Source organism: Pongo pygmaeus, chromosome 7 (assembly GCF_028885625.2).
Source record: "Pongo pygmaeus isolate AG05252 chromosome 7, NHGRI_mPonPyg2-v2.0_pri, whole genome shotgun sequence".
NCBI lineage: Eukaryota > Metazoa > Chordata > Mammalia > Primates > Hominidae > Pongo > Pongo pygmaeus.
The window spans coordinates 142,999,563-143,019,812 of record NC_072380.2 but is presented as its reverse complement, the minus strand read 5'-3'; the positions used below and the strand labels follow the sequence as shown (position 1 = coordinate 143,019,812).

Sequence of the window (20,250 nt, the reverse complement as noted above, 5' to 3'; positions counted from 1 at the left end):
AGTTTTTAAGGGAAAATGGTAAGAGATAAAACTGAGAAGTATTAAAGGGTCAGAACATAAACTTTTAAAATTCTATACTGAGAAGTTTTACTTGCATCGCTATAGGCAGTGCCAAAAACCCAAATGCTAGAAAATAAGGGTTTAGGCCAGGCGCGATGGCGCACACCTTTAATCTCAGCACTTCGGGAGACCAAGGAGGGCAGATTACTTGAGTCCAGGAGTTGGAGACCAGCCCAAGCAATGTGGCAAAACCTTATCTTTACAAAAATAAAAATTAGCCAGGCATGGTGGGGTGCCTCTGTAGTCCCAGCTACTCAGAAGGCTGAGATGGGAGGATCACTTGAGCCCAGGAAGTCGAGGCTTCATTGAGCCACCGTGCTCCAGTGTGGGTGACAGAGAGAGACCCTCCCGAGAGAGAGAGAGAGAGAGATGAGGCTTTACATGTGTTCATGTGTTTTTCAGTTAAATGGCAAAAGGCCCTTTTTTCCTCTCATCCCTGTTGGTGAAAAACTTTCTAAAGGTAGTATTTTTCTTCCTTATTTCGATAAGGTTTCTTTGCCAAAGATGCCAGCCTTAAAAAATGTTGGAACTTGTAGGATTTCAATAATCACTCCGAAGGCCACTTCTAATAGTCTGTGTTATTGCCACTGAACACTGAATATACATATTAAGCTTAAAATATGTCTCTTAAGATATGCCTTAAGCTGGGCGCAGTGGCCCACACCTGTAATCCCAGCATTTTGGGAGGCCGAGGTGGGCAGATCACTTGAGGTCAGGAGTTCAAGACCAGCCTGATTAACTTGGTGAAACCCTGTCTCTACTGAAAATACAAAAATTAGCCTGGTGTGGTGGCAGGCACCTGTAGTCCCAGCTACCCGGGAGGCAGAGGTTTCAGTGAGCTGAGATCACGCCACTGCACTCCAGCCTGGGTGACAAAGCGAGACTCCATCTCAAAAAAAAAAGATATACCTTAAAATGTCTTGATATTGCTTCATTCAGTCTGCTTTGTGTTGGGCCCACTGTGATAGGGATATGAGACAGTCCTTGTGCTCAAGGTCCTCATTGTTTGTAGGGAGACAGCAAAACAGATAGTGTTTTGAGAAACAATCTGCTGTAGGGACATGGTTAGAAAAGCTTCCAATAGGGCAGAGAAAATTCTAAACACGTTTTCTGAGGCATATTGTGTATTTTTCTAAACTGATATCGGAGACTGGGTTCCTGAGTGGAAGTGTGCCACCTGAGACAAGAAATCTTCACTTGCTGGGAAAGAGCTGGATTAGAATCTGGCAGACCTGGATCTGAATTCCACCAGCTCTGCTGCTTACTAGCTGCAGCTTGACCAAGTTTTATACATACTCTGTACCTCAGTTTTACAAATGGAGATGAGATTGAAGTGCTTTAATTCGTTAGGGTTGTGTACATGAAATCACTTGTGTAAAGTGTTTAGTGCAGTGCTGGGCATGTGCTAAGTGCCCAGATATTAATTCTTGTTATTTTTCAGGTGAAGTCATGGCAACCATGTGTTGTAGGATAAAGCTTTCCAAACCTGTTGGTATTATTGCTTTGAATTCTTGTGTTTCAAATATATGTTGGAACACAGGGATCTTTGAGGAACTGAATGAATTTTTACTTTTCTCCTGCCTTTATCTATAGTTCCATCATATTTCTCCTTATAGTGTCCAGATCAACCTCATGATATACCACTGGTTAATGTGTCTTTCTCTCTCCTTCAAATTCAAATATGGTTTAACTGGGAAGAACTGTTCTATGTATAGATGCATATGCACATTGTGAAATCACTGTTTGGGGACTGCAACTGTAATTTCCAGTGTTCTTGTGATATCTTCTATCAAATGTCAACTGGCAGCCATAATTTATTTGTTGGTACATCTTTATAAAATACCATAATTAGTTTTATAACTGTCTTGTATAGATAAATCCATAGAGAATGAGTATATATATACAGATACATGTATTTTCAGATTTTGTAGGTTATTATAGTTCCTTTTTTTATTTCTACATAAGGAAACAGATTCTTTTTTTTATATACTGGTGGTAAATCTCTGATTTTTTTTAATTGTAGTTTCTTTCAAGATGGCTTGAAAACGGCTGATAAGTTGAAACAGTACATTGAAAAACTGGCTGCTGATTTATATAATGTAAGTTCTTTATAAAATACATGCAGTTTAACTTGCTTTCATGGATAAGTTTCAGTAAATTTGAAATCTGTATTAGAAAGGTGTTAAAAGCAGAAAAGATTAAATTATATGTCTGTACAAACCTAGGACAAATCACCCTTCAGTTTAAGTCAGAGAAGTAATCAATGGTCAAATGCTCCAGAGTCCTTCTGGGGCTATAAGAGGAGCAGGGAGGGGAGTATATAGCCATCAGTTCTGATTTTACGGAACTGCATTTATGATTCAGTTAGCATCACATTTGAGTGTTCCTTGGTCAGCAGTTCCAGAAAGAATGCATGATTGTGGAAGGATAAAAATTGACTCTGAATAGGCAGGTTTATAGAGTTTTTTGGGGTTTTTGTTTGTTTGGGTTTTTTTTTGTTCGTTTGTTTGTTTTCCCAGACAGAGTCTCACTCTGTCGCCCAGGCTGGAGTACAGTGGCACGATCTTGACTTACTGCAGTGTCCGTCTTCTGGGCTCAAGCAATTCTCGTGCCTCAGCCTTTTGGTAGAGATGGGGTTTTACTGTGTTGCCCAGACTAGTCTTGAACTCCTGAGCTCAAGTGATCCACCCGCCTTGGCCTCCCAAAGTGCTGGGATTACAAGCGTGAGCCACCATGCCTTTTCATTTATAAGGGTTTGGTTTTTTTTTTTTTTTTTTGCATGTTTTATATTATCTCTCTTTTTTTAGTGTCCAGGTCTAAATGTATATATTACAAATGGTAAAGTTGTTGCCCAAAAATCATTTGGGGGTAAATAAAAGCATATATGTTATGAGTATGAGTAAATATCCTCAAATAAAGTTTTAGAATTACAAATAATGCCTTTTATATAACTTTAAAAATGCATAGCTAGGTATTTTTTCTGATTTTCTTTTAGTAGTTAACAAGGTTCAGGTTACAGTTAAGTCCCAAGTGGTTAAAAAAAGCAGCGCCGATCCCTTGTCCCCATTTCATGCTGTGTAAACTTTGATGTATGCATTGGCCCATTAAACTCCTGGTCGTTCTTAGGATTCTCTCCTGGACCATTTAATCACATTGTGGTATTTTCATTACCACCCTTTGAAAAACCAGAAGCAAATAATCTCAATGATATTTCTCAAGCTGTTTAGAATAGTACTTCAGAGTTAACTATCTAGCTTAGATATGTTATTTAATAAGAATGCATGTTGCATTATTCACTAATTTCAAAACCCACTGCTACTTTTATAAGATGAGAAATACCGTATCAAAAATGAGACAGTGTAAAGGACTTTTAGTAAGAAAACCAACTATATAATAGAATTGTTTGATGAATGGTATTTTTGGATAAATTAAACTCTGCCTATAAAAGTGTAAATGGTAAGTAATAGAAGTAATTTTTTTTCATAGATAAAACAGACCCAGGATGAAGAAAAGAAACAGCTAACTGCACTCCGAGACTTAATAAAATCCTCTCTTCAACTTGATCAGAAAGAAGTAAGTGGTTTACATGTTTACAACAGGGCTAACAGTGTAAGGCTGCTTGTAATACCCTTTGTGTTTCCTGATCTGCAAGACAGGCACAGTGATATATAATATGCAAGTATGTACCTACCATAAGCCCCATGTAGAAACTGTATTTTAGTTCCTTTTCCTTCCTTATAGGAAAGATGTTCTGGGTATCCAATTCCATGACTCTGGATTTTTTTTTTTCTTTTTTCTTTACTTTTTTTGAGACAGGGTCTCACTCTGTCACCCAGACTAGAGTGCGGCAGCGCAATTATGGCTCATCGCAGCCTTGACCTCAAGCATTCCTTCCACCTCAGCCTCCCGGGTAGCTGGGACTACAGGCACATGCCACCATGCCTGGATAATTTTTGTGTTTTTTGTAGAGATGGAGTTTGACCATGTTGCCCTGGCTGGTCTTGAACTGCCGGACTCAAGCAATTCTCCCACCTCAGCCTCCCAAAATTCTGGGATTACAGACATGAGCCACTGTGCCCAGCCCCATGACTATAGATTTTCAATCCTAGTTTTGAAGACATGCACTTCAGGAGCATATGCTGAAACATAGTACATTCTACAACTGTCCTCTTTAGACCACTTCTGTCTTTCTGGGCAGCCAAAACAGGCATGTCTCATTTGCCAGGGAAATATTTTGATGCAGAATCCTACAGAAGCTTTGCCCTGCAATTAGGAAATTTGAGGTGAGTTGGTCCTTGGATATTGAAAGAGTATAGAATGCATGGTAGAGGCTGAATGAATGCAGTACAGATCCTTAGTTATAAATGTCATTTGTTCAAACATTTCATTAACACCTGCTGTGTGCTAGGCACAGTTCTAGGTACTAAGCTTTAGTCCCTTCCATCTAGTAGCTCATTATCTAGTCAGCCATATGAACAATCCATCATGCCTAAAGTGGTATTGATACTATTAGAGATACATTGGAAGGTGACTGCAGCCAGACAGAAATCTAAAAGACCCAGAGATGGAAAACTCCCCAGCATATTCAAGGGGCTGCAGACATTTTGGGGCAGGATGGGTGGAGGAGTGAGAAATGCAGTTTCTGAGGTAAAAACTCAGACCTGACTATGGAGGACCTTGGGTGTTGCACCTAAGGGACGTAGACTTCATGATAAGGATAAATTAAATAGTAAGCACCATTTGTTTTCTGGGAGAAATTAAAAACGTGCCTGTTTTTGTAATGAAATTATGGGTTAAATTTAAGAGCAGCGGCTCATGCCTGTAATCCGAACGTTTTGGGAGGCCAAGGTGGGAGGATCGCTTGAGCCCAGGAGTTTGAGACCAGCCTAGGCAACAAAGTAAGACCCTGTCTCTACAAAAAATTTTGAAAAATTAGCCACGCATGGTGGCATGTGACTGTAGTCCCAGCTACTAGGGAAGCTGAGGAGGAAGAATCCCTTGAGCCCAGGAAGTGGAGGCTGCAGTAAGCTGTATTTGTGTCACTGTACTCCAGCCTGGGCAACGGAGCAAGACCCTGCCTCAAACAAGCAAACAAAAAAAAACTAAGAGCAATATTTAATAATAATAACATGAAATACAGCATTTTTATAGTCCGTTTTTAAATACTATCACACAACAATAGCAAGTTCACTTATTTTAATTTCTAAAATATCTGAAAGGGGTTTATGAGTCTAAAACAAAGCAACTCCCGTAAAACATGGGAAGCCCTGCACTAGTGACACTAATCTTTTAAAGTAATCTTGAAGGTTTTCTTTATTGAGTGAATATAAGCCTCTATTTTTCTGGTTCTCCAAATCCAGTTTTTGTATATGCACTGGGGATTGGTCAAGTGAGAGAGGTCTATAGCACTGTAACACTAGGCATCTGCTAACCTGTGGAGTAGGCAGAGTGGCCAGGAACATCTGTGTACACTAAGGCAGTTTCTGCATCCATGTCATTCAGTCTCAGGCAGTGACTGCACCTGTGGTTTGAGGCCTGTGACTGTGATTTACAAGAACTTCCAAGTATTAGACCCCCAGTAGACTTCAGACTGAAACACAGATATGCCATGCACGCCCTTTGAAGGTGCTTACTGACATATAAATCCTAGGAGAAACGTGGTCTCTTTGAATGATTTCTCAGTGTAAGAGCATTAAAAAGACCCAGGTAGAAGGGAGTACGGGGTGGTAGATTTCAGTCTTGGGAGAAAATTGTGAGCTTTTTTGGGGGTTTTTTGTTTATTGTTGTTTTACTTACTGGTATGTACTTAACCACTCCCTACCTTTGTTTTGTCATACAGTATTACCTCTTTCCTACATATGGAAGCTTTCTTGAAAAATAAAGAGGAGGACTGTTACAACCTCTTTTTGTTTTGCATGGAGACTTAAGTATTCTGCTCATGGTAGCTAAAGAACAAAGTTGCATATAAGCCAAAGGAGTGTGTACATGATGAAATGCACATGATTTGATTTAACCCCACCTCAGATTAATAAATGATGAGTTTTCATTAGTACCTTGCATCACAGAGTTTTACAAGTAATAAATTGATCTTTCACAACATGCCTATTCCTTTCTTATGCTGTTCATTATCACTCATTGCAGAATATGTTTAGAAGATAGTGATTTTTCATGACTGAGATTAAATGTGAGAGGAGACCATCCACAGAGAGTTCTGACCATGGTACTATTTGAAAAGAATGTCAAGTAATCTTAAAGATTAACTGAGGAATCAAAAGCACCCAACAAATCATTTAGCCTATTCACCCCCACCGGGTTCTAACTTGGCTCCATTAAAGGAAGTTCCAAGAATTTTAGTTGTAAATAGGATCCCTGGAATTTCAGTAAACTCATTTTTTTTTTCTATTAAGTTTTTATTGTCTTAGCAAATGAATGTTCTATGAAATTACATTAAGCTTTTGTAATAGCTTAATCTACAAAAGAACTATTTGCTATGTAACTATTTTTAGAGTTGGAAGTAGGTTTTTGTTTTGGTTTTTTTGAGACGGAGTCTCTGTCGCCCAAACTGGAGTGCAGTGGTACAAATCTCACTCACTGCAGCCTCTGCCTCCCAGGTTCAAGTGATTCTCGTGCCTCAGCCTCCCGAGTAGCTGGGACTACAGGCATGCACCACCACGCCTGGCTAATTTTTACATTTTTAGTAGAGACTGGGGTTTCACCATGTTGGCCAGGCTGGTCTTGAACTCCTCAAGTGACCTCAAGTGATCTGCCCGCCTCAGCCTCCCAAAGTGCTGGGATTACAGGCATGAGCTACTGCGCCTGGCCTTAAAGTATTTTAAATGGTAATAAGTCATATTTAGTATATACAGAATTATTCCAAAAATTACACCTTTTTTGTTTGAATTCACTTATGGACTTTCTTAAAACCCTATCACATTATCATTTGCAGGTTTGACAGATTCTTTGTTTCTGTTGTATTCATGTCACAGTATCTGTCATGTAGCCTGGTCCCGGAAAACTATTCAAATATTTAGAAAAATGAAACAGAAGGAATCTTTTGCCCACCTCATTCATACCTTGCAGTAGAAATTTTAGGCTTCTGTAGTAGAGGTTTAGTTTTAAATTGGATACCAGAAACATTTATAGCCCCATTAAATCAATGAATGTATAATTGCTTGCACTTTTCAAAGATTTGAGACTCTGCCTCTTAATAATACATTTTATACATTAATAAGGTTTTCAAATAAGAAAGTGATTTGTCTATACTAATAGAGAATAGGAAATTAAAAAGATTTTAAGTTCATTGTTTATGTTTTATATTTTTGCCCAAATGAGTTTTTCTCTTTCCTGAATACATAGTTAATTACTGTTACGCTATCAAAGGATTCAGAACCTATTTCATTCCTTCAGTTTGTGTCAGGTTTTAAATTGTTGTTAATGTTAATAAATGTCCAGTATCGACTTTCTCAGGAAAGAAAATCCTCTTTGCATTTGTCTAGAGTGCCCTGCTTAGCAAGCTGAATGGCCATCATTTCTCAAAGTGCACGAGTAATAATTGGTGTGATTTTATTAAGCCATGAAACTGATTCATAGTTAATTTAGGATTGTTGATACTAAACTTCTGAAACATACTGCTTCCTTCCTGCTCAGTTTAATGAGGTCAAAGCCTGGAGTTTAGCCACTTTATTCATCTTTAAAAGCATATTAGTTTGATGTAAAGCAAGGCACATTCACTCCGAGGAGTTTGTTATTCAGAATTTAAGGTTTACTTAAGCTAGTAATAAATACATAAGGAATGTCTTAATGATAAATTTACAGAATATAATCGTTTTTATAAGTTGTTAGTGTCTGAATCCTTGTTTAAAAGAAGTATTTTTATTTTTTAAACTTAGTGTTTTATTTTAAAGGTTAGCAAAGGTTAAGATTAGAGATACATAGTTGCTTGTTTTTGATTGAGTGCCTAGTAGTGAGACATCCATTTTTGTTTTTGTTTTTGTTTCTGTTTTCCTGCCACATGTGGGAGCCATTCTCTGATAGAGGAAAGGCGTGAAAGGCTTGAGAGATATCTCATTGTCACAGGCTTTTGCCAGCTCCAGTATAATACATGTGGCAGTGTTAGGCCCATTTGAAAACTTAACAAATGTGCCAAAAAGAAAACTACCACGAGAGATACATAGTTTTAAAGCATTCGGACAGACCTAGGAATTATGTGGGCAGATGACGAGAAGTCTAGTTCCGTAACAAGGGTTCCAAGGAAGAGGGTTATGAGTGAGCACCAGTATACAGGGAAATTTTAGATTTTGTTTTTTTGTTTTTTTTTTTTTTGAGACGGAGTGTCCCTCTGTCGCCCAGGCTGGAGTGCAGTGGCGCAATCTCGGTTCACTGCACGCCCCGGCTCCTGGGTTCACGCCATTCTCCTGCCTCAGCCTCCTGAGTAGCTGGGACTACAGGCACCTGCCAACCACGCCCGGCTAATTTTTTGTATTTTTAATAGAGACGGGGTTTCACCGTGTTAGCCAGGATGGTCTCGATCTCCTGACTTCATGATCCACCCGCCTCGGCCTGCCAAACTGCTGGGATTACAGGCGTGAGTCACCGTGCCCGGCCCTGTTTTTAATGTTTCTGGGAGATACAGATAGGGCAGAGATCCCTGACTCCAAATTCATAATTGAGTAATTTTCATGTGATTTTGTTGGATTAAAGCAGAAACCCCTGTGGATTTCTTTTATCCCTGCCTCTTGTTTTGTCCCATGCCTCAGTTCCCTGCAACCTGATCCATTTTTCTTCATTAGGATTATGAACACACTGCTGCCTCTCTTAAAAAACAACAACAACAAAACAAAAACCTGTTACTAGGGACTGTTGCTGGAGGTATTGGTAGGGGAAGGCTGCTCTTCTTGCTTGTCTGATATTTAGTACAGTCCCTCAGTCCTACCTCCATTTAGAAAGTGTGAAAATATCTATTAGGGAGGACTTAGCGAACCACATTACTATGGAATTAAAGGCTATAGGCCCTGATTAAAAGTGAACATTTAGGTCGGGCATGGTGCTCACACCTGTAATCCCAGCACCTTGGAAGGCCAAAGCAGGAGAATTGCTTATGTTGAGGAATTCAAGACCAGCCTGGGCAACACAGTGAAACCCCATCCCTACAAAAAAGCAAAAATTAGCCTGACACGGTAGCACACACCTGTAGTCCCAGCTACTCAGAAGGCTGAGGCGAGAGACTCATTTCAGCTTGGGAGGTTCAGGCCGCAGTGAGCTGTGATCACACTATTGCATTCAGCCTGGGCAACAAAGCAAGACCCTGTCTCAAAAATAAATATATACATATGTATTTTTTAAAAGGAAATATTTAGGGAGAATTTTGCAAGAAAATCCTGGATTCAGGTCCATGCCCCATCTCTCCCAAATGGTTAATATTGTCCCAATTAGATGTTTCATATGGAGGGAATCTGGCCAGTTATAAACAGAGAAATTATTCAAATAGAAAAATAACTCAAGTTTGTAACCTCTTTAATGTGAGTCAGCTTGCCTGGTTAAGTGTACAGTAAGCTCCCAGTTACCTACGCAAGAGAGCAAGACAGTGATATGGTGAGAGTGTGAGCATCCATGTCAAAGCCAGGGCTTATGTTGTATAGTCAGGGTCCTTAATACCTGGCTTTTAGGAGGTGTTCAGGACATGCTTTTGAACACAGAATCTATGATTTTCCTTTGACCGTTACTTATATTAATTTTGCATCACTGAACATACATTACTTGGCCCAAAAGGATCCTGAGTGTCAGAAAGAAGCCATCCTGGCCTTAAAGGTATTTCATACACAAGTCAGTAAATAGCCAGTGGTTGGTTCAGCTTACCTCGACACTATCACATTTCAGGTGTTGTTTATGAACTGGATATATTTAAGTTATTTTCCCTTGGGGAAAAATAAAAAAAAGTCCTGCTACAATTTGTGGCTATTACTAGATTTTCTGAATAATTCATTTTGGGTTTCACTGAGGTATTGATTCCCTATACATACACATTTGAGGTTTGTCAACCATTTTATCTTCGTAAAATGTGTGTGTGCCTCACGTTCTTCTATTTAGCCATGTTTCTGTTCTCACGCCATATGACCTGAAATAAAACCTGATAAATACAGACATTTGATTCTCCTATCACCCAAAGTTTATCCTGAATCTAGAGGTGTATGTGTTTTCTGGTATTATCTTTACAGTGATATTTTCTGTGTACGTTATATAAAATGCTTAAATTATGGATAACATTTTCAGTGAAATTAACTATATTTTCAAATGTTCTGCCTTTTTTCTCTGTTGCTTTTGCCCTTCCTGATCGAAGTCTAGGAGAGTAAGTCAATACTTTTTATGAGAATATATTGTCCTACTTGTATGTCTAAAGACCATGCTCTGATTGTGCAGTTCAACGTTGCTGATTTTATTTCTTATATTTTCATAATGTAATGGCTGTTTCTAGTCATGTAGTCCTTAGAAACTATGGTTAAGTATCAGTGGAGTGCTGATAATAAATCAACCTTTTTTCCATCTATGTTGTTGGTTTGGCCCTTCTCACCCTCCACAACATCATACACTTTTCACTGCTGTAGAATTGTCTTAATTTAAAAAATGTGGTTATAGGTATATTTTACAGAGCGCTAATTACAAAACGAAAAACATAATAATTGTTAAAACCTCACTTAGAAGGTTCCCCTTTTATTTGGGGGTATATTGGCAGAATGTGTAAAGGGAGAAAGGTACAGCCTAAGGGAAGAACATGTTTGGGTTGCATGGACTTTATTTTCTGGTCCACTTCATTTTTTTCCAGTCCCTCCTGTGTTTGCCTCTGCCGCTAGTGTAAACTGGATTCAGTCTTACAGTAGTCTGTCTACCAGTGCATTGTGCTTGTTTGAATTCAGTTCAGAGTAGAGTTGGGTTTTGAACTAGAAATCAGAGACCCAGACCCCAGCTCTGCCTCAGACTTGCTTTGTGACTCTGGCAAGTGTTTAGCTGCCCTGTTTCCTCCTCTAAAATAAAGGCAAGGACCTGACAGGTCTTAAAGTTCCATAATTCCCTTAGACCCAGACCAGTGCCAAAGGCTCAATGGCAGAATAGAATCAAAGATGTGAGAATTGTCTCTAGTTTTTGTTTAATCTGTAGTTTTTCTTTCCTAGGATTCTCAGAGCCGGCAAGGAGGATACAGCATGCATCAGCTCCAGGGCAATAAGGAATATGGCAGTGAAAAGAAGGGGTACCTGCTAAAGAAAAGTGATGGGTATGTATGAGCCCAGCCCAGTGTCTCAGTGTGTGATTAACCTAGAAAATGTTTCCAGTCTCTCATATAGGGAAACACACTTAAAATTTTATAATACAGTAGCTGCAGACCTTTAGCACACTGGTTTTCTTAAGTAAGTCTGAGATTTGACCAGCTCTCTTTAGAAGAAACAGTAATTGCTCTGTGGTCCCTAAATGGCATTTCTGTCTTGTAACGTGCAATTATAGGAAGGCAGCTACTGGGTAGCACATGCAGCAGGCAAGTGCTGACCTCATACCCACCCACCTCTCCGCTCTTTTCTTTTTTTTTTCTTTTTTTTTTTCCCTGGGTTCACGCCATTCTGCCTCAGCCTCCCAAGTAGCTGGGACTACAGGCGCCTGCCACCACGCCCGGGTAAATTTTTGTATTTTTACTAGAGACGAGGTTTCACCATGTTAGCCAGGTTGGTCTCGATCTTCTGACCTCGTGATCTGCCCACCTCAGCCTCCCAAAGTGTTGGGATTACAGGTGTGAGCCACTGTGCCCGACCCCTCTTCGCTTTTATTCACTGCAGTTTTCTCTGCCTGGTTGCTCACCAGGCCACCCAACCTTGGGTGTCACCCTTGACTCCTTTTTTGCCTCTTGTATTATAGCCAATCTAGCAAAAGCCCTTCCATTCCTAACTCTGAAAGTAATATACTCTTGCCATCCCCTCAGCCCCTGCTCTAGGGTGAGCTGCTGCCGTCTCTCCTGGAGTATTCAGTGGCCTCCTAACTGGTCTGTTTGTATCACTCATTCTTCTTTTTCTGCAGTTCACCTTCACACAGCAGTTAGAGTGGTCTTTTAAACATCATAAAGCATGGCCGGGTGCTGTGGCTCACGCCTGTAATCCCAGCACTTTGGGAGGCCGAGGCGGGCGGATCACGAGGTCAGGAGATCGAGACCATCCTGGCTAACACGGTGAAACCCCGTCTCTACTAAAAATACAAAAAATTAGCCAGGCGTGGTGGCGGGCGCCTGTGGTCCCAGCTACTTGGGAGGCTGAGGCAGGAGAATGGCATGAACCCTGGAGGCGGAGCTTGCAGTGAGCTGAGATCACATCACTGCACTCCAGCCTGGGTGACAGTGCAAGACAAAAAAAAAAAATCATAAAGCATATGATGTCACTCGCCTGCTTAAAATACTCCAGTGGCTTCCCTTTGCATATAGCATCTCAACCCTGCCTTCCTGTCCCACCTCATCTTGTTCCATTTTCTCCCCTGATCCTGCCACATGAGGCTTCTTTTCTGTTGCTTAAACAAATGATTCTGCTTCACAGTAAGTGCATAAGTAGAATCTTCATTATTCCCTTTAATAATTGTCTTTTTGGAGGGAGGGGACAGGACCTTGCTCTCTTCCAGGCTGGAGTACAGTGGCACCATCACAGCTCACTACCACCTCCCAACTCCTGGGCATAAGCGATTCTACCACCTCCGCCTCCTGAGTAGCTGGGACTATAGGCACATGTCACCATGCCTGGATAATTTTTTTTTTTTTTTTTAATATGGACAGGGTCCCTCTTTGTTGCCCAGGCTGGTCTTGAACTCCTGGCCTCAAATTCTCCCACCTTGGTCCCCCAAAATATTGGGATTACGGGCATGACTCACTGTGCCTGGCCCTATTGTCATTGTTTTTTTAGAAGAAAGCTCCTTGATTTCTGATTACTTATGGATATATACTCCTTGGCTTAATCTGAGACATGTACATTTTTAGTGTAATTTGTTTGTTAAAATTATAAATATTTCTCTTCTAAATTTCTGGGGTCATTGACTGTTTTGCTTTTTATTCTACTCATGCATTCAACAAAGATATTTTGAGTCCTGCTGTATGTCTAGGACTCACTCTTCTAGGCCCTGAGAATACAGCATTGAACAAAAGAAAATCTGGCCCTGATAGAGCTAACATTCTAAAGAAGGAAAGAGACAAAAAATACTCAATGTATGGTAGATCAGATGGTAATTAGTGCTATGGAGAAAGATCAAGCAAGAGATGCAGGTGGTGTGGGCGATGGGAGTGGTTCTTACCTTTATACAGGTGATTAGGGAAGACTTTATCGAGTTGATGTTTGAGCAAAGGAAGTGAGAGAAATCTACGCAGATACCTGGGAGAAGAGGGAGTAGTCAGGAGCATGCATCTCATGGTAACAAATACTTGAGAGTTCAATGTAGCTAGAGTAGTGAGCAAGCCAGGAGGTCATAGGAGATAAGGTCAGAGGGGCAGGGAACCACTCCGTGAGATGGGGAATCATTAGAGGGTTTTGAGCACAAGAGTGACATAATCCAACATGTTTTGGAAGGTTCTCTCTGACTACCAAGCAAAGCACAGTCATGGAGGGTGAAAGCACAGAAACAAGGAGACCAGTTAGAGGGAGGGCTGCATCAGAAACCTAGATGGGAGCTGATGGTGAGGCCAGGGGAACTGCAGAAGAGAGGGTAAGAAGTGGTCAATTGTGGACAGTGGAGGCAGGGGCAGCAGGACTTGCTGATATGGGGTGTAGAGAAAGAAAAATCATCCCTAGCCCAGCATCTGGCTCACTGTAGAATCAGTTAGCTTAATCCTGCTGTGAAAGTAAAAGGAGAAAAGAAATCCCAACTAACAATTCACAGATTTAAACTGGGCTCTAGAATAGTGACCAAATGCTAGTCCAAACTGCATGAGATCAAGTGTACATAAATTGTAGATTCCATAGTTTATCTTGCTGAAAAGCCTCAGGCTCAGCTCCTTGTTCTTCCCTGACCATGTATGATACAGACATCTCTTGGAAATGTGGTGACCTGTTGTTCTGTCATCAAACGGAAAGTTAATATTGTGTTCCATTATGAGCAACAGTGTACTATTACATATCTATTGAAGCAAAAGTATAAAAGTCATTTTTTAACACTACTCTCCCGAAATCATGATGATCTTCTTCAAATTAGAATTGCCTAATTCTAAGTGAAGCAGTTAAAATCTGTATATCCAAGGAAGATCAACAGTCTTTTCCTAAGTGTTGTGTAGTTCAAACCCTAAAGTGTTCAAGTAAATTATCTTGAGAGCACCTGGGTATGCCTGCCACACACCCAGGTACCTGCTTACTCATCTCATTTGACATCTTTTACAGAGAGATTAAATCATTTGACTAAGATCGTACGGGCAGTAAGTATGAACACTCAAATTTGAACCTGGGTCTTCTGACTTAATGCCAGGGTATCTCCCCTTTGTTTTTCAAAGGGACCACTGCTACTGTTGTCACTCTAAGGATATGCAAGACATAAACTGGCACAAATTCACCCCCTTGACTTCTTCGTTCTTTTGTTCTTTTCCTTCATGTACTCATTCCACACACATAGATGAAATACTCTAGTGTATGAGGCAGCCTGCTAGATGCTAGAGGTAAAACATAAATGAGATATGGTCCTCACCCTCACTTTGACTGCAGTCTGTTGGAAAGAGATACAGACAGAGCTGTTGGATCATAGAGTTGGAAAGGAGGTTGGAAGTCAGATGGTTCCACCTCCTAATAATTGCACAGATAGCAAAGATGAGCACTAATAACCTGGAGTTGTTTGTGACTTCTGTGGAAGAGTAAAAAATTGAAATGCTTATACATGAAAACAGACTCATTTGCAAACAGTGACCACTGATATGTCCTGTGATTTTTCTCTGAAGTATTATTTGCATTAGTAATTTTTGACCCTAGCTTTGGAATGCTCTTTATTACTTAAAGGATTATAAAAATAATTTTTTAAAACTTTATGGACCAGAGGCAATTATTGAGAGACAAAGGAGCAATTGCTTCATTATATTTTCTCATTATATGTACGAAGGTGGGCATTACTGTCTTTGTAATACAGAAAAGGAAAATGAATCTCCAAGAGGTCAAATAACATGAGCAAAGTCACATAGCTAGAGATCGCGCTGGGATCAAAGCTCAAGTGATCTGGCATCAAAGTTGGAATTATCTATTTATACGAGACCATTTTCTAATAGAATTTTCTTTTCTGGAATTGTAAAATTCTAGCATGGCATAATCAGTAATTGTGTGTGGCACTCTCTGTGAGCGCCAGATGCCAAGAGTCTTTGGTATGTCCATTCAGGAGCTATGCAGACTGGAGCATTTGTAAAGCTTTCAGTCCAGAGAGTGGGGGAGATCACAGCAGTTCAGTCTAGTCCATAGAAGTCTTGGGAATAGAAGCTATCAAAATGTTCACAAAGATCAGGTGCTGGCTGAGCGCAGTGGCTCATGCCTGTAATCCCAACACTTTAGGAGGCCGAGGCAGGCTGATCACGTGAGCCCACCAGCCTGGGTGACATGGCAAAACCCTATCTCTACAAAAATTAGCCAGGCGTAGTGGCGCATATCTGTAGGCCCAGCTACTCAGGAGGCCGAGGTGGGAGTATCGCTTGAGCCTGGGTGGTCAAGACTGCGGTGAGCCATGATCGCACCACTGCACTCTAGCCCAGGTTACAAAGTGACACTCTGTCTCTCTCGCACACAAAAAAAGATCAGGCAATACTGCTCTCAGCTGTGCCAGGAGGTATCTCAAGATTGTTCCCTTTCCTCTGGCGATCTGAAAGTGCCTCAGTCACAATCTCTGTCAACCCAGAATAATGCTTCTGTGTTACTTTCCTTGGCTTTATTAGCAGCACAAGAGAAGGGGTGTGTGCGTGTGTGTGTGTGTATTGTGCTTCCATAATATACATGTGTAAGTAAAACTAATGAGTAAAGACTTAATAAAATGGATAAACTGAGGCTTTAAACTATTCCTGAAGGTTGAATAGTTTGATTGTTGGATTGAGTGTTTGATACTTAGGATGACACTGGTTTTGGATTAGTGTATACAGGGATGCCTCACCTATGTTAGCAGGCTCTTGTGAGAGTAAGATGGATGCAAAACTACTTGCAGAGAGTTAGTCACATTAACCAAATATGGCTCTGATTAGTTGAGAGATGCCACCTCTAATCAGACATTTCCCTGGTCAGTACTTCTAGAAGAAAGTATGTGATTTAGCTCTTATTTGAGGATGGTTTATCAATTAGTAGTTAAATTACCTCCTCAGCAAGGCTAGGATTTTGAATACAGTATGTTCAATTTGCATTTGGTTAGATGGTGTCAAATTCTTACTTCTGTGAAGCATGCTGTAGAACAAACTGTGCTTCTAGTAGTTAAATACACAGTATTATTTGTGTTTAGAGATGGTTTTAAATTTGTGTTGTGGCAGCTTTCTTAGAGGACTAATTTAAGAAGGAAAAGAAAAACACAAGATGATACTGTTTTAAATGCCTGGGAAAGCTACAGTGGTCTCCTGATGTCATTTGTTTCCACAGCAACAGAAGGCCTTCAAAACTTACTTCCAGCCTAGGGAATCACTGTTCCCTGCCCATTTCTTCTTATCTGATGGAAGTAGTCTCAGCTAGCCTGCACACACGCAGATCTGCCACACATGCAGTCTCTTGTCTGTGCCTGGAGCTTCACACACACAAAACTCTTCCAACTTTTAATTAGTTCTCTTTGGCTTTTTTTATCCTTCAATATCATCAAATCACATTTTTCAAAATGTCTATTACTTGTAACTAACTATTTGTGAATGATTTGGTCACCATTTACTTCCCTTTGTGAATCACGTACAGTTTTTTCTCGGGTCTCTGGAAGACCCCTAAAGGGGTGGTTTGTGAGTTACCAAAAATGATGATGCATTCTTGAGCCCTGGCTAAGCTTGTCCTGTACATCCCGAGGCAGTTCACCCCTCGCTCCTTGCATGGCAGACTTCTTGAGTTACTTTCTTAATTTCAATTTTTATTTTTTGTAGATATGGGATCGCCCTATGTTGTCCAGGCTGGTCTTGAACTCCTGGGCTCAAGCAGGCCTCCCACCTCAGCCTCCCAGAGTGCTGGGATTACGGGCATGAGCCACCGTGCCCAGCCACTTTCTTAATTTTTAAAAATCAATTATTAATAACAAAAGTAATAAATTGAACATTCTTATGAAAGATTCACAGATATGGTTGAAAACTGCTTAATTAATACCACCCCTAACAGGTTTGGGTCCCCTTCCTAGAGAGGAGTTATTATAATATCATTGTAGTACCTGTAATTCATTTATTGAGTCTCCTGCTGTTAGATTATTATTGTTTCTATTTCCCATTTTTACTGTCCAAAGCAGTGTCACGGCCGGTCACAGTGGCTCACACCTGTAATTTCAGCATTCTGGGAGGGCGAGGCGGGCGGATCGCTTGAGCCCAGGAGTTTGAGACCTTTCTGGGCAACATGGCAAAACCTTGTCTCTACAAAAAATGTAAAAATTAGCCAGGCATGGTGGGGTGTGCCTGTGGTCCCAGCTACTCTGGAGGTTGAGGTGGGAAGATCATATGAGCCTGGGAGGTCAAGGCTGCAGTGAGCCATGATTGTGCCACTGTACTCTAGCCTGGATGTCAGAGCAAGACCCTGTCTCAAAATATATGTATATATTTAAAAAGCAGTGCTGGCCAGGCGTGGTGGCTCACACCTGTAATCTCAGCACTTTGGGAGGCCAAGCCTGGTGGATCATGAGGTCAGGAGTTCGAGACCAGCCTGGCCAAGATGGTGAAACCCCATTTCTACTAAAAATAAAAAAATTAGCCGGGCGCAGTGGTGGGAGCCTGTAATCCCAGCTACTCCGGAGGCTGAGGCAGGAGAATCGCTTGAACCCAGGAGATGGAGGTTGCAGTGAGCCGAGATCATGCCACTGCACCACTCTATCTTGGGCAACAGAGCAAGACTCCATCTCAAAAAAAAATTTAAAAAGCAGTACTGTAATGAGCATTCTTGTACATGGCTACTTGTGTGAATTACCTTCCACCTGGGATAATAAAAGGCAACCAGGATTTTTTTTGGGGGGTTGGATTTTTTGGTTTGGGGAAGTTATTTTATAATTATTATTATGTATCATACTGTATTCTCACATGTCCCAGAGTGAATCTGATACTATATCTAGTTGTGTTTGACTTCCTCCTTAGGATCCGGAAAGTATGGCAGAGGAGGAAGTGTTCTGTCAAGAATGGGATTCTGACCATCTCACATGCCACAGTAAGTATGTTTCTTAATTTACCCTGCCCATTGTTATGTTTTCTGGCCTCATGGGCCAGAAAGCAAACACGATTATGTACTCAGCAGTAAAAATTGGCGCAAATATATTTATGCATTTGGGTCAGATCATTTTAGATATTCCTTTACCAAAAAAAAAAAAAAGGTTTTATCTTGTCCTGTGGTGGTCTGCACCATTCTTTGGCATCACTAGAAACTTGTTTTTTTGCTCTCTCAAAATTAATAGGGTATTTTGATTTCATAATCTTATCTTTTGGGAAATATTGATTGTTCTGAAAAACCTAGGTTTTTGAATTATAAAGATGACAGGCTGTTCTTTGCATGTAAAAATAATGTAGGAAACGTAACAGTAGATGTAAAAACTTTGGTGGTAGTCAAAGGAGCGCACAGTAAGCTTTGCCCTTTTTAAACCAGCAGAAAACTCTTTTGAGTTCTTAAAGATGCAGAGATTGTAGTGGAAAATGTACCAAGCAGGAATGGAAATGGCAAAGTATATGCCAAGACTTTTTTAATGTTCTTGCTGTTTAACCCAGTAATCTCAGTTTGGATTTTAAAAACTCATTAAATTACAGTATCCTGTGCCAAGTGATCTCCTTGGGGCACTGCTCAATGAATTGCCAGCAGAATAGTAGAAATGAGATGAGCATTTATTATGTTGGCAATTTTGTATGACTTACAGCTGACTTTAGATATCTGTCAGGGAGGAAAGGAAGTACCACTTACCTTCATAAACTTTATTTCACTTAATCCTCCCAACAACCCATGTGGTATAATAACCTTCATTTTACAGATAAAGAAACTGAAGCACAAAGAACAGCTGTAACTTGGCTAGTTACTCACAGAATTGGAAGTTCAAGCTCGGGTGTCTGTCTGACATTAGTCCTTGTGGCCCTTCTCTCTCTTCCTGCAGAACACATCATCTTACTAGACTGTAAGCGCCCCCTTGGGCACTTACCTAGTCCTGTTCTTTCTGTCTTCAGCCTCTTACACAGAACTTGACATACAGAAGGCTCTTAGTATACACTTGTGGCCCAGTCCTTTGTGGTAAATGACTGCACACATCTTAAAGATTGTTGTCCTTTATGGAACTTGAGCAGTTGCATTGTCTCTGTCCCTTGCCCCTCGCAGCACACTTTTCAGTGATTCTTCAGAGGAATTCCTCAGAGGTCTGCAATTTCCCTCAAACAGCCCAGCTGAGATTTTTAGCTGTCATGCCAGTTGTGTCCAACTGCCCATCTGATATCAGAAATCCTGTCCACAGACTTGGATCTGTTTGTAATTATGATTGAGGCTATCTAACAATTAACAATTATTCATTTCTTCAGCAATCTTTTTTTTTTTTTTTTTTTTTTTTTTGAGACTGAGTCTCGCTCTTTTGCCCAGGCTGGAGTGCAGTGGCGCAGTCTTGGCTCACTGTAACCTCCGTCTCCCGGGTTCAAGCGATTCTCCTGCCTCAGCCTCTTGAGTAGCTGGGACTACAGGCGCCCACCACCATACCTGGCTAATTTTTGTATTTTTAGTAGAGACAGGGTTTCATCATATTGGCCAGGCTGGTCTCAAACTCCTGACCTTGTGATCTGCCCGCTTCGGTCTCCCAAAGTGCTGGGATTACAGGCGTGAGCCACCGCGCCTGGCCCTTCTTCAGCAATCTTTTGTTAAGCTTCCATTCTGCCATGTTCTGGCGTAGGCATCAAAGATGCATGGATGAAAAATTAGATAATTTTTACTTTCTTATATTTAATTCCATACACAGTCACCTGTGTATGCCAGAGTGAACATTTCTGATTCTTTGACTATATAGATGGTGAGTTTTTAGTCAGTTACCATGTTTTTGTTTTGTTTT

The 20,250-nt window shown here is 40.6% G+C and overlaps 1 protein-coding gene and 1 non-coding gene across 16 annotated transcripts in view; one reads left to right on the top strand and one right to left on the bottom strand.

Annotated features, from left to right (window-relative positions):
- Positions 1 to 20,250, top strand: part of ASAP1 (ArfGAP with SH3 domain, ankyrin repeat and PH domain 1) — a 392,196-nt gene that overhangs the window by 274,072 nt on the left and 97,874 nt on the right. For all 15 annotated transcript variants that reach the window (XM_054499217.2, XM_063669081.1, XM_063669076.1 and 12 more), the window contains 4 exons: positions 2,084 to 2,159; positions 3,547 to 3,633; positions 11,226 to 11,326; positions 18,320 to 18,389. In XM_054499217.2, the coding sequence (XP_054355192.1) occupies positions 2,084 to 2,159; positions 3,547 to 3,633; positions 11,226 to 11,326; positions 18,320 to 18,389 (334 nt within the window). The remainder of the gene's footprint in view (positions 1 to 2,083; positions 2,160 to 3,546; positions 3,634 to 11,225; positions 11,327 to 18,319; positions 18,390 to 20,250) is intronic.
- On the bottom strand, positions 8,070 to 8,225 carry LOC129043319 (small nucleolar RNA SNORA12). Its single transcript, XR_008504411.1, has one exon. It is a non-coding gene; the product is annotated as a small nucleolar RNA SNORA12 (small nucleolar RNA).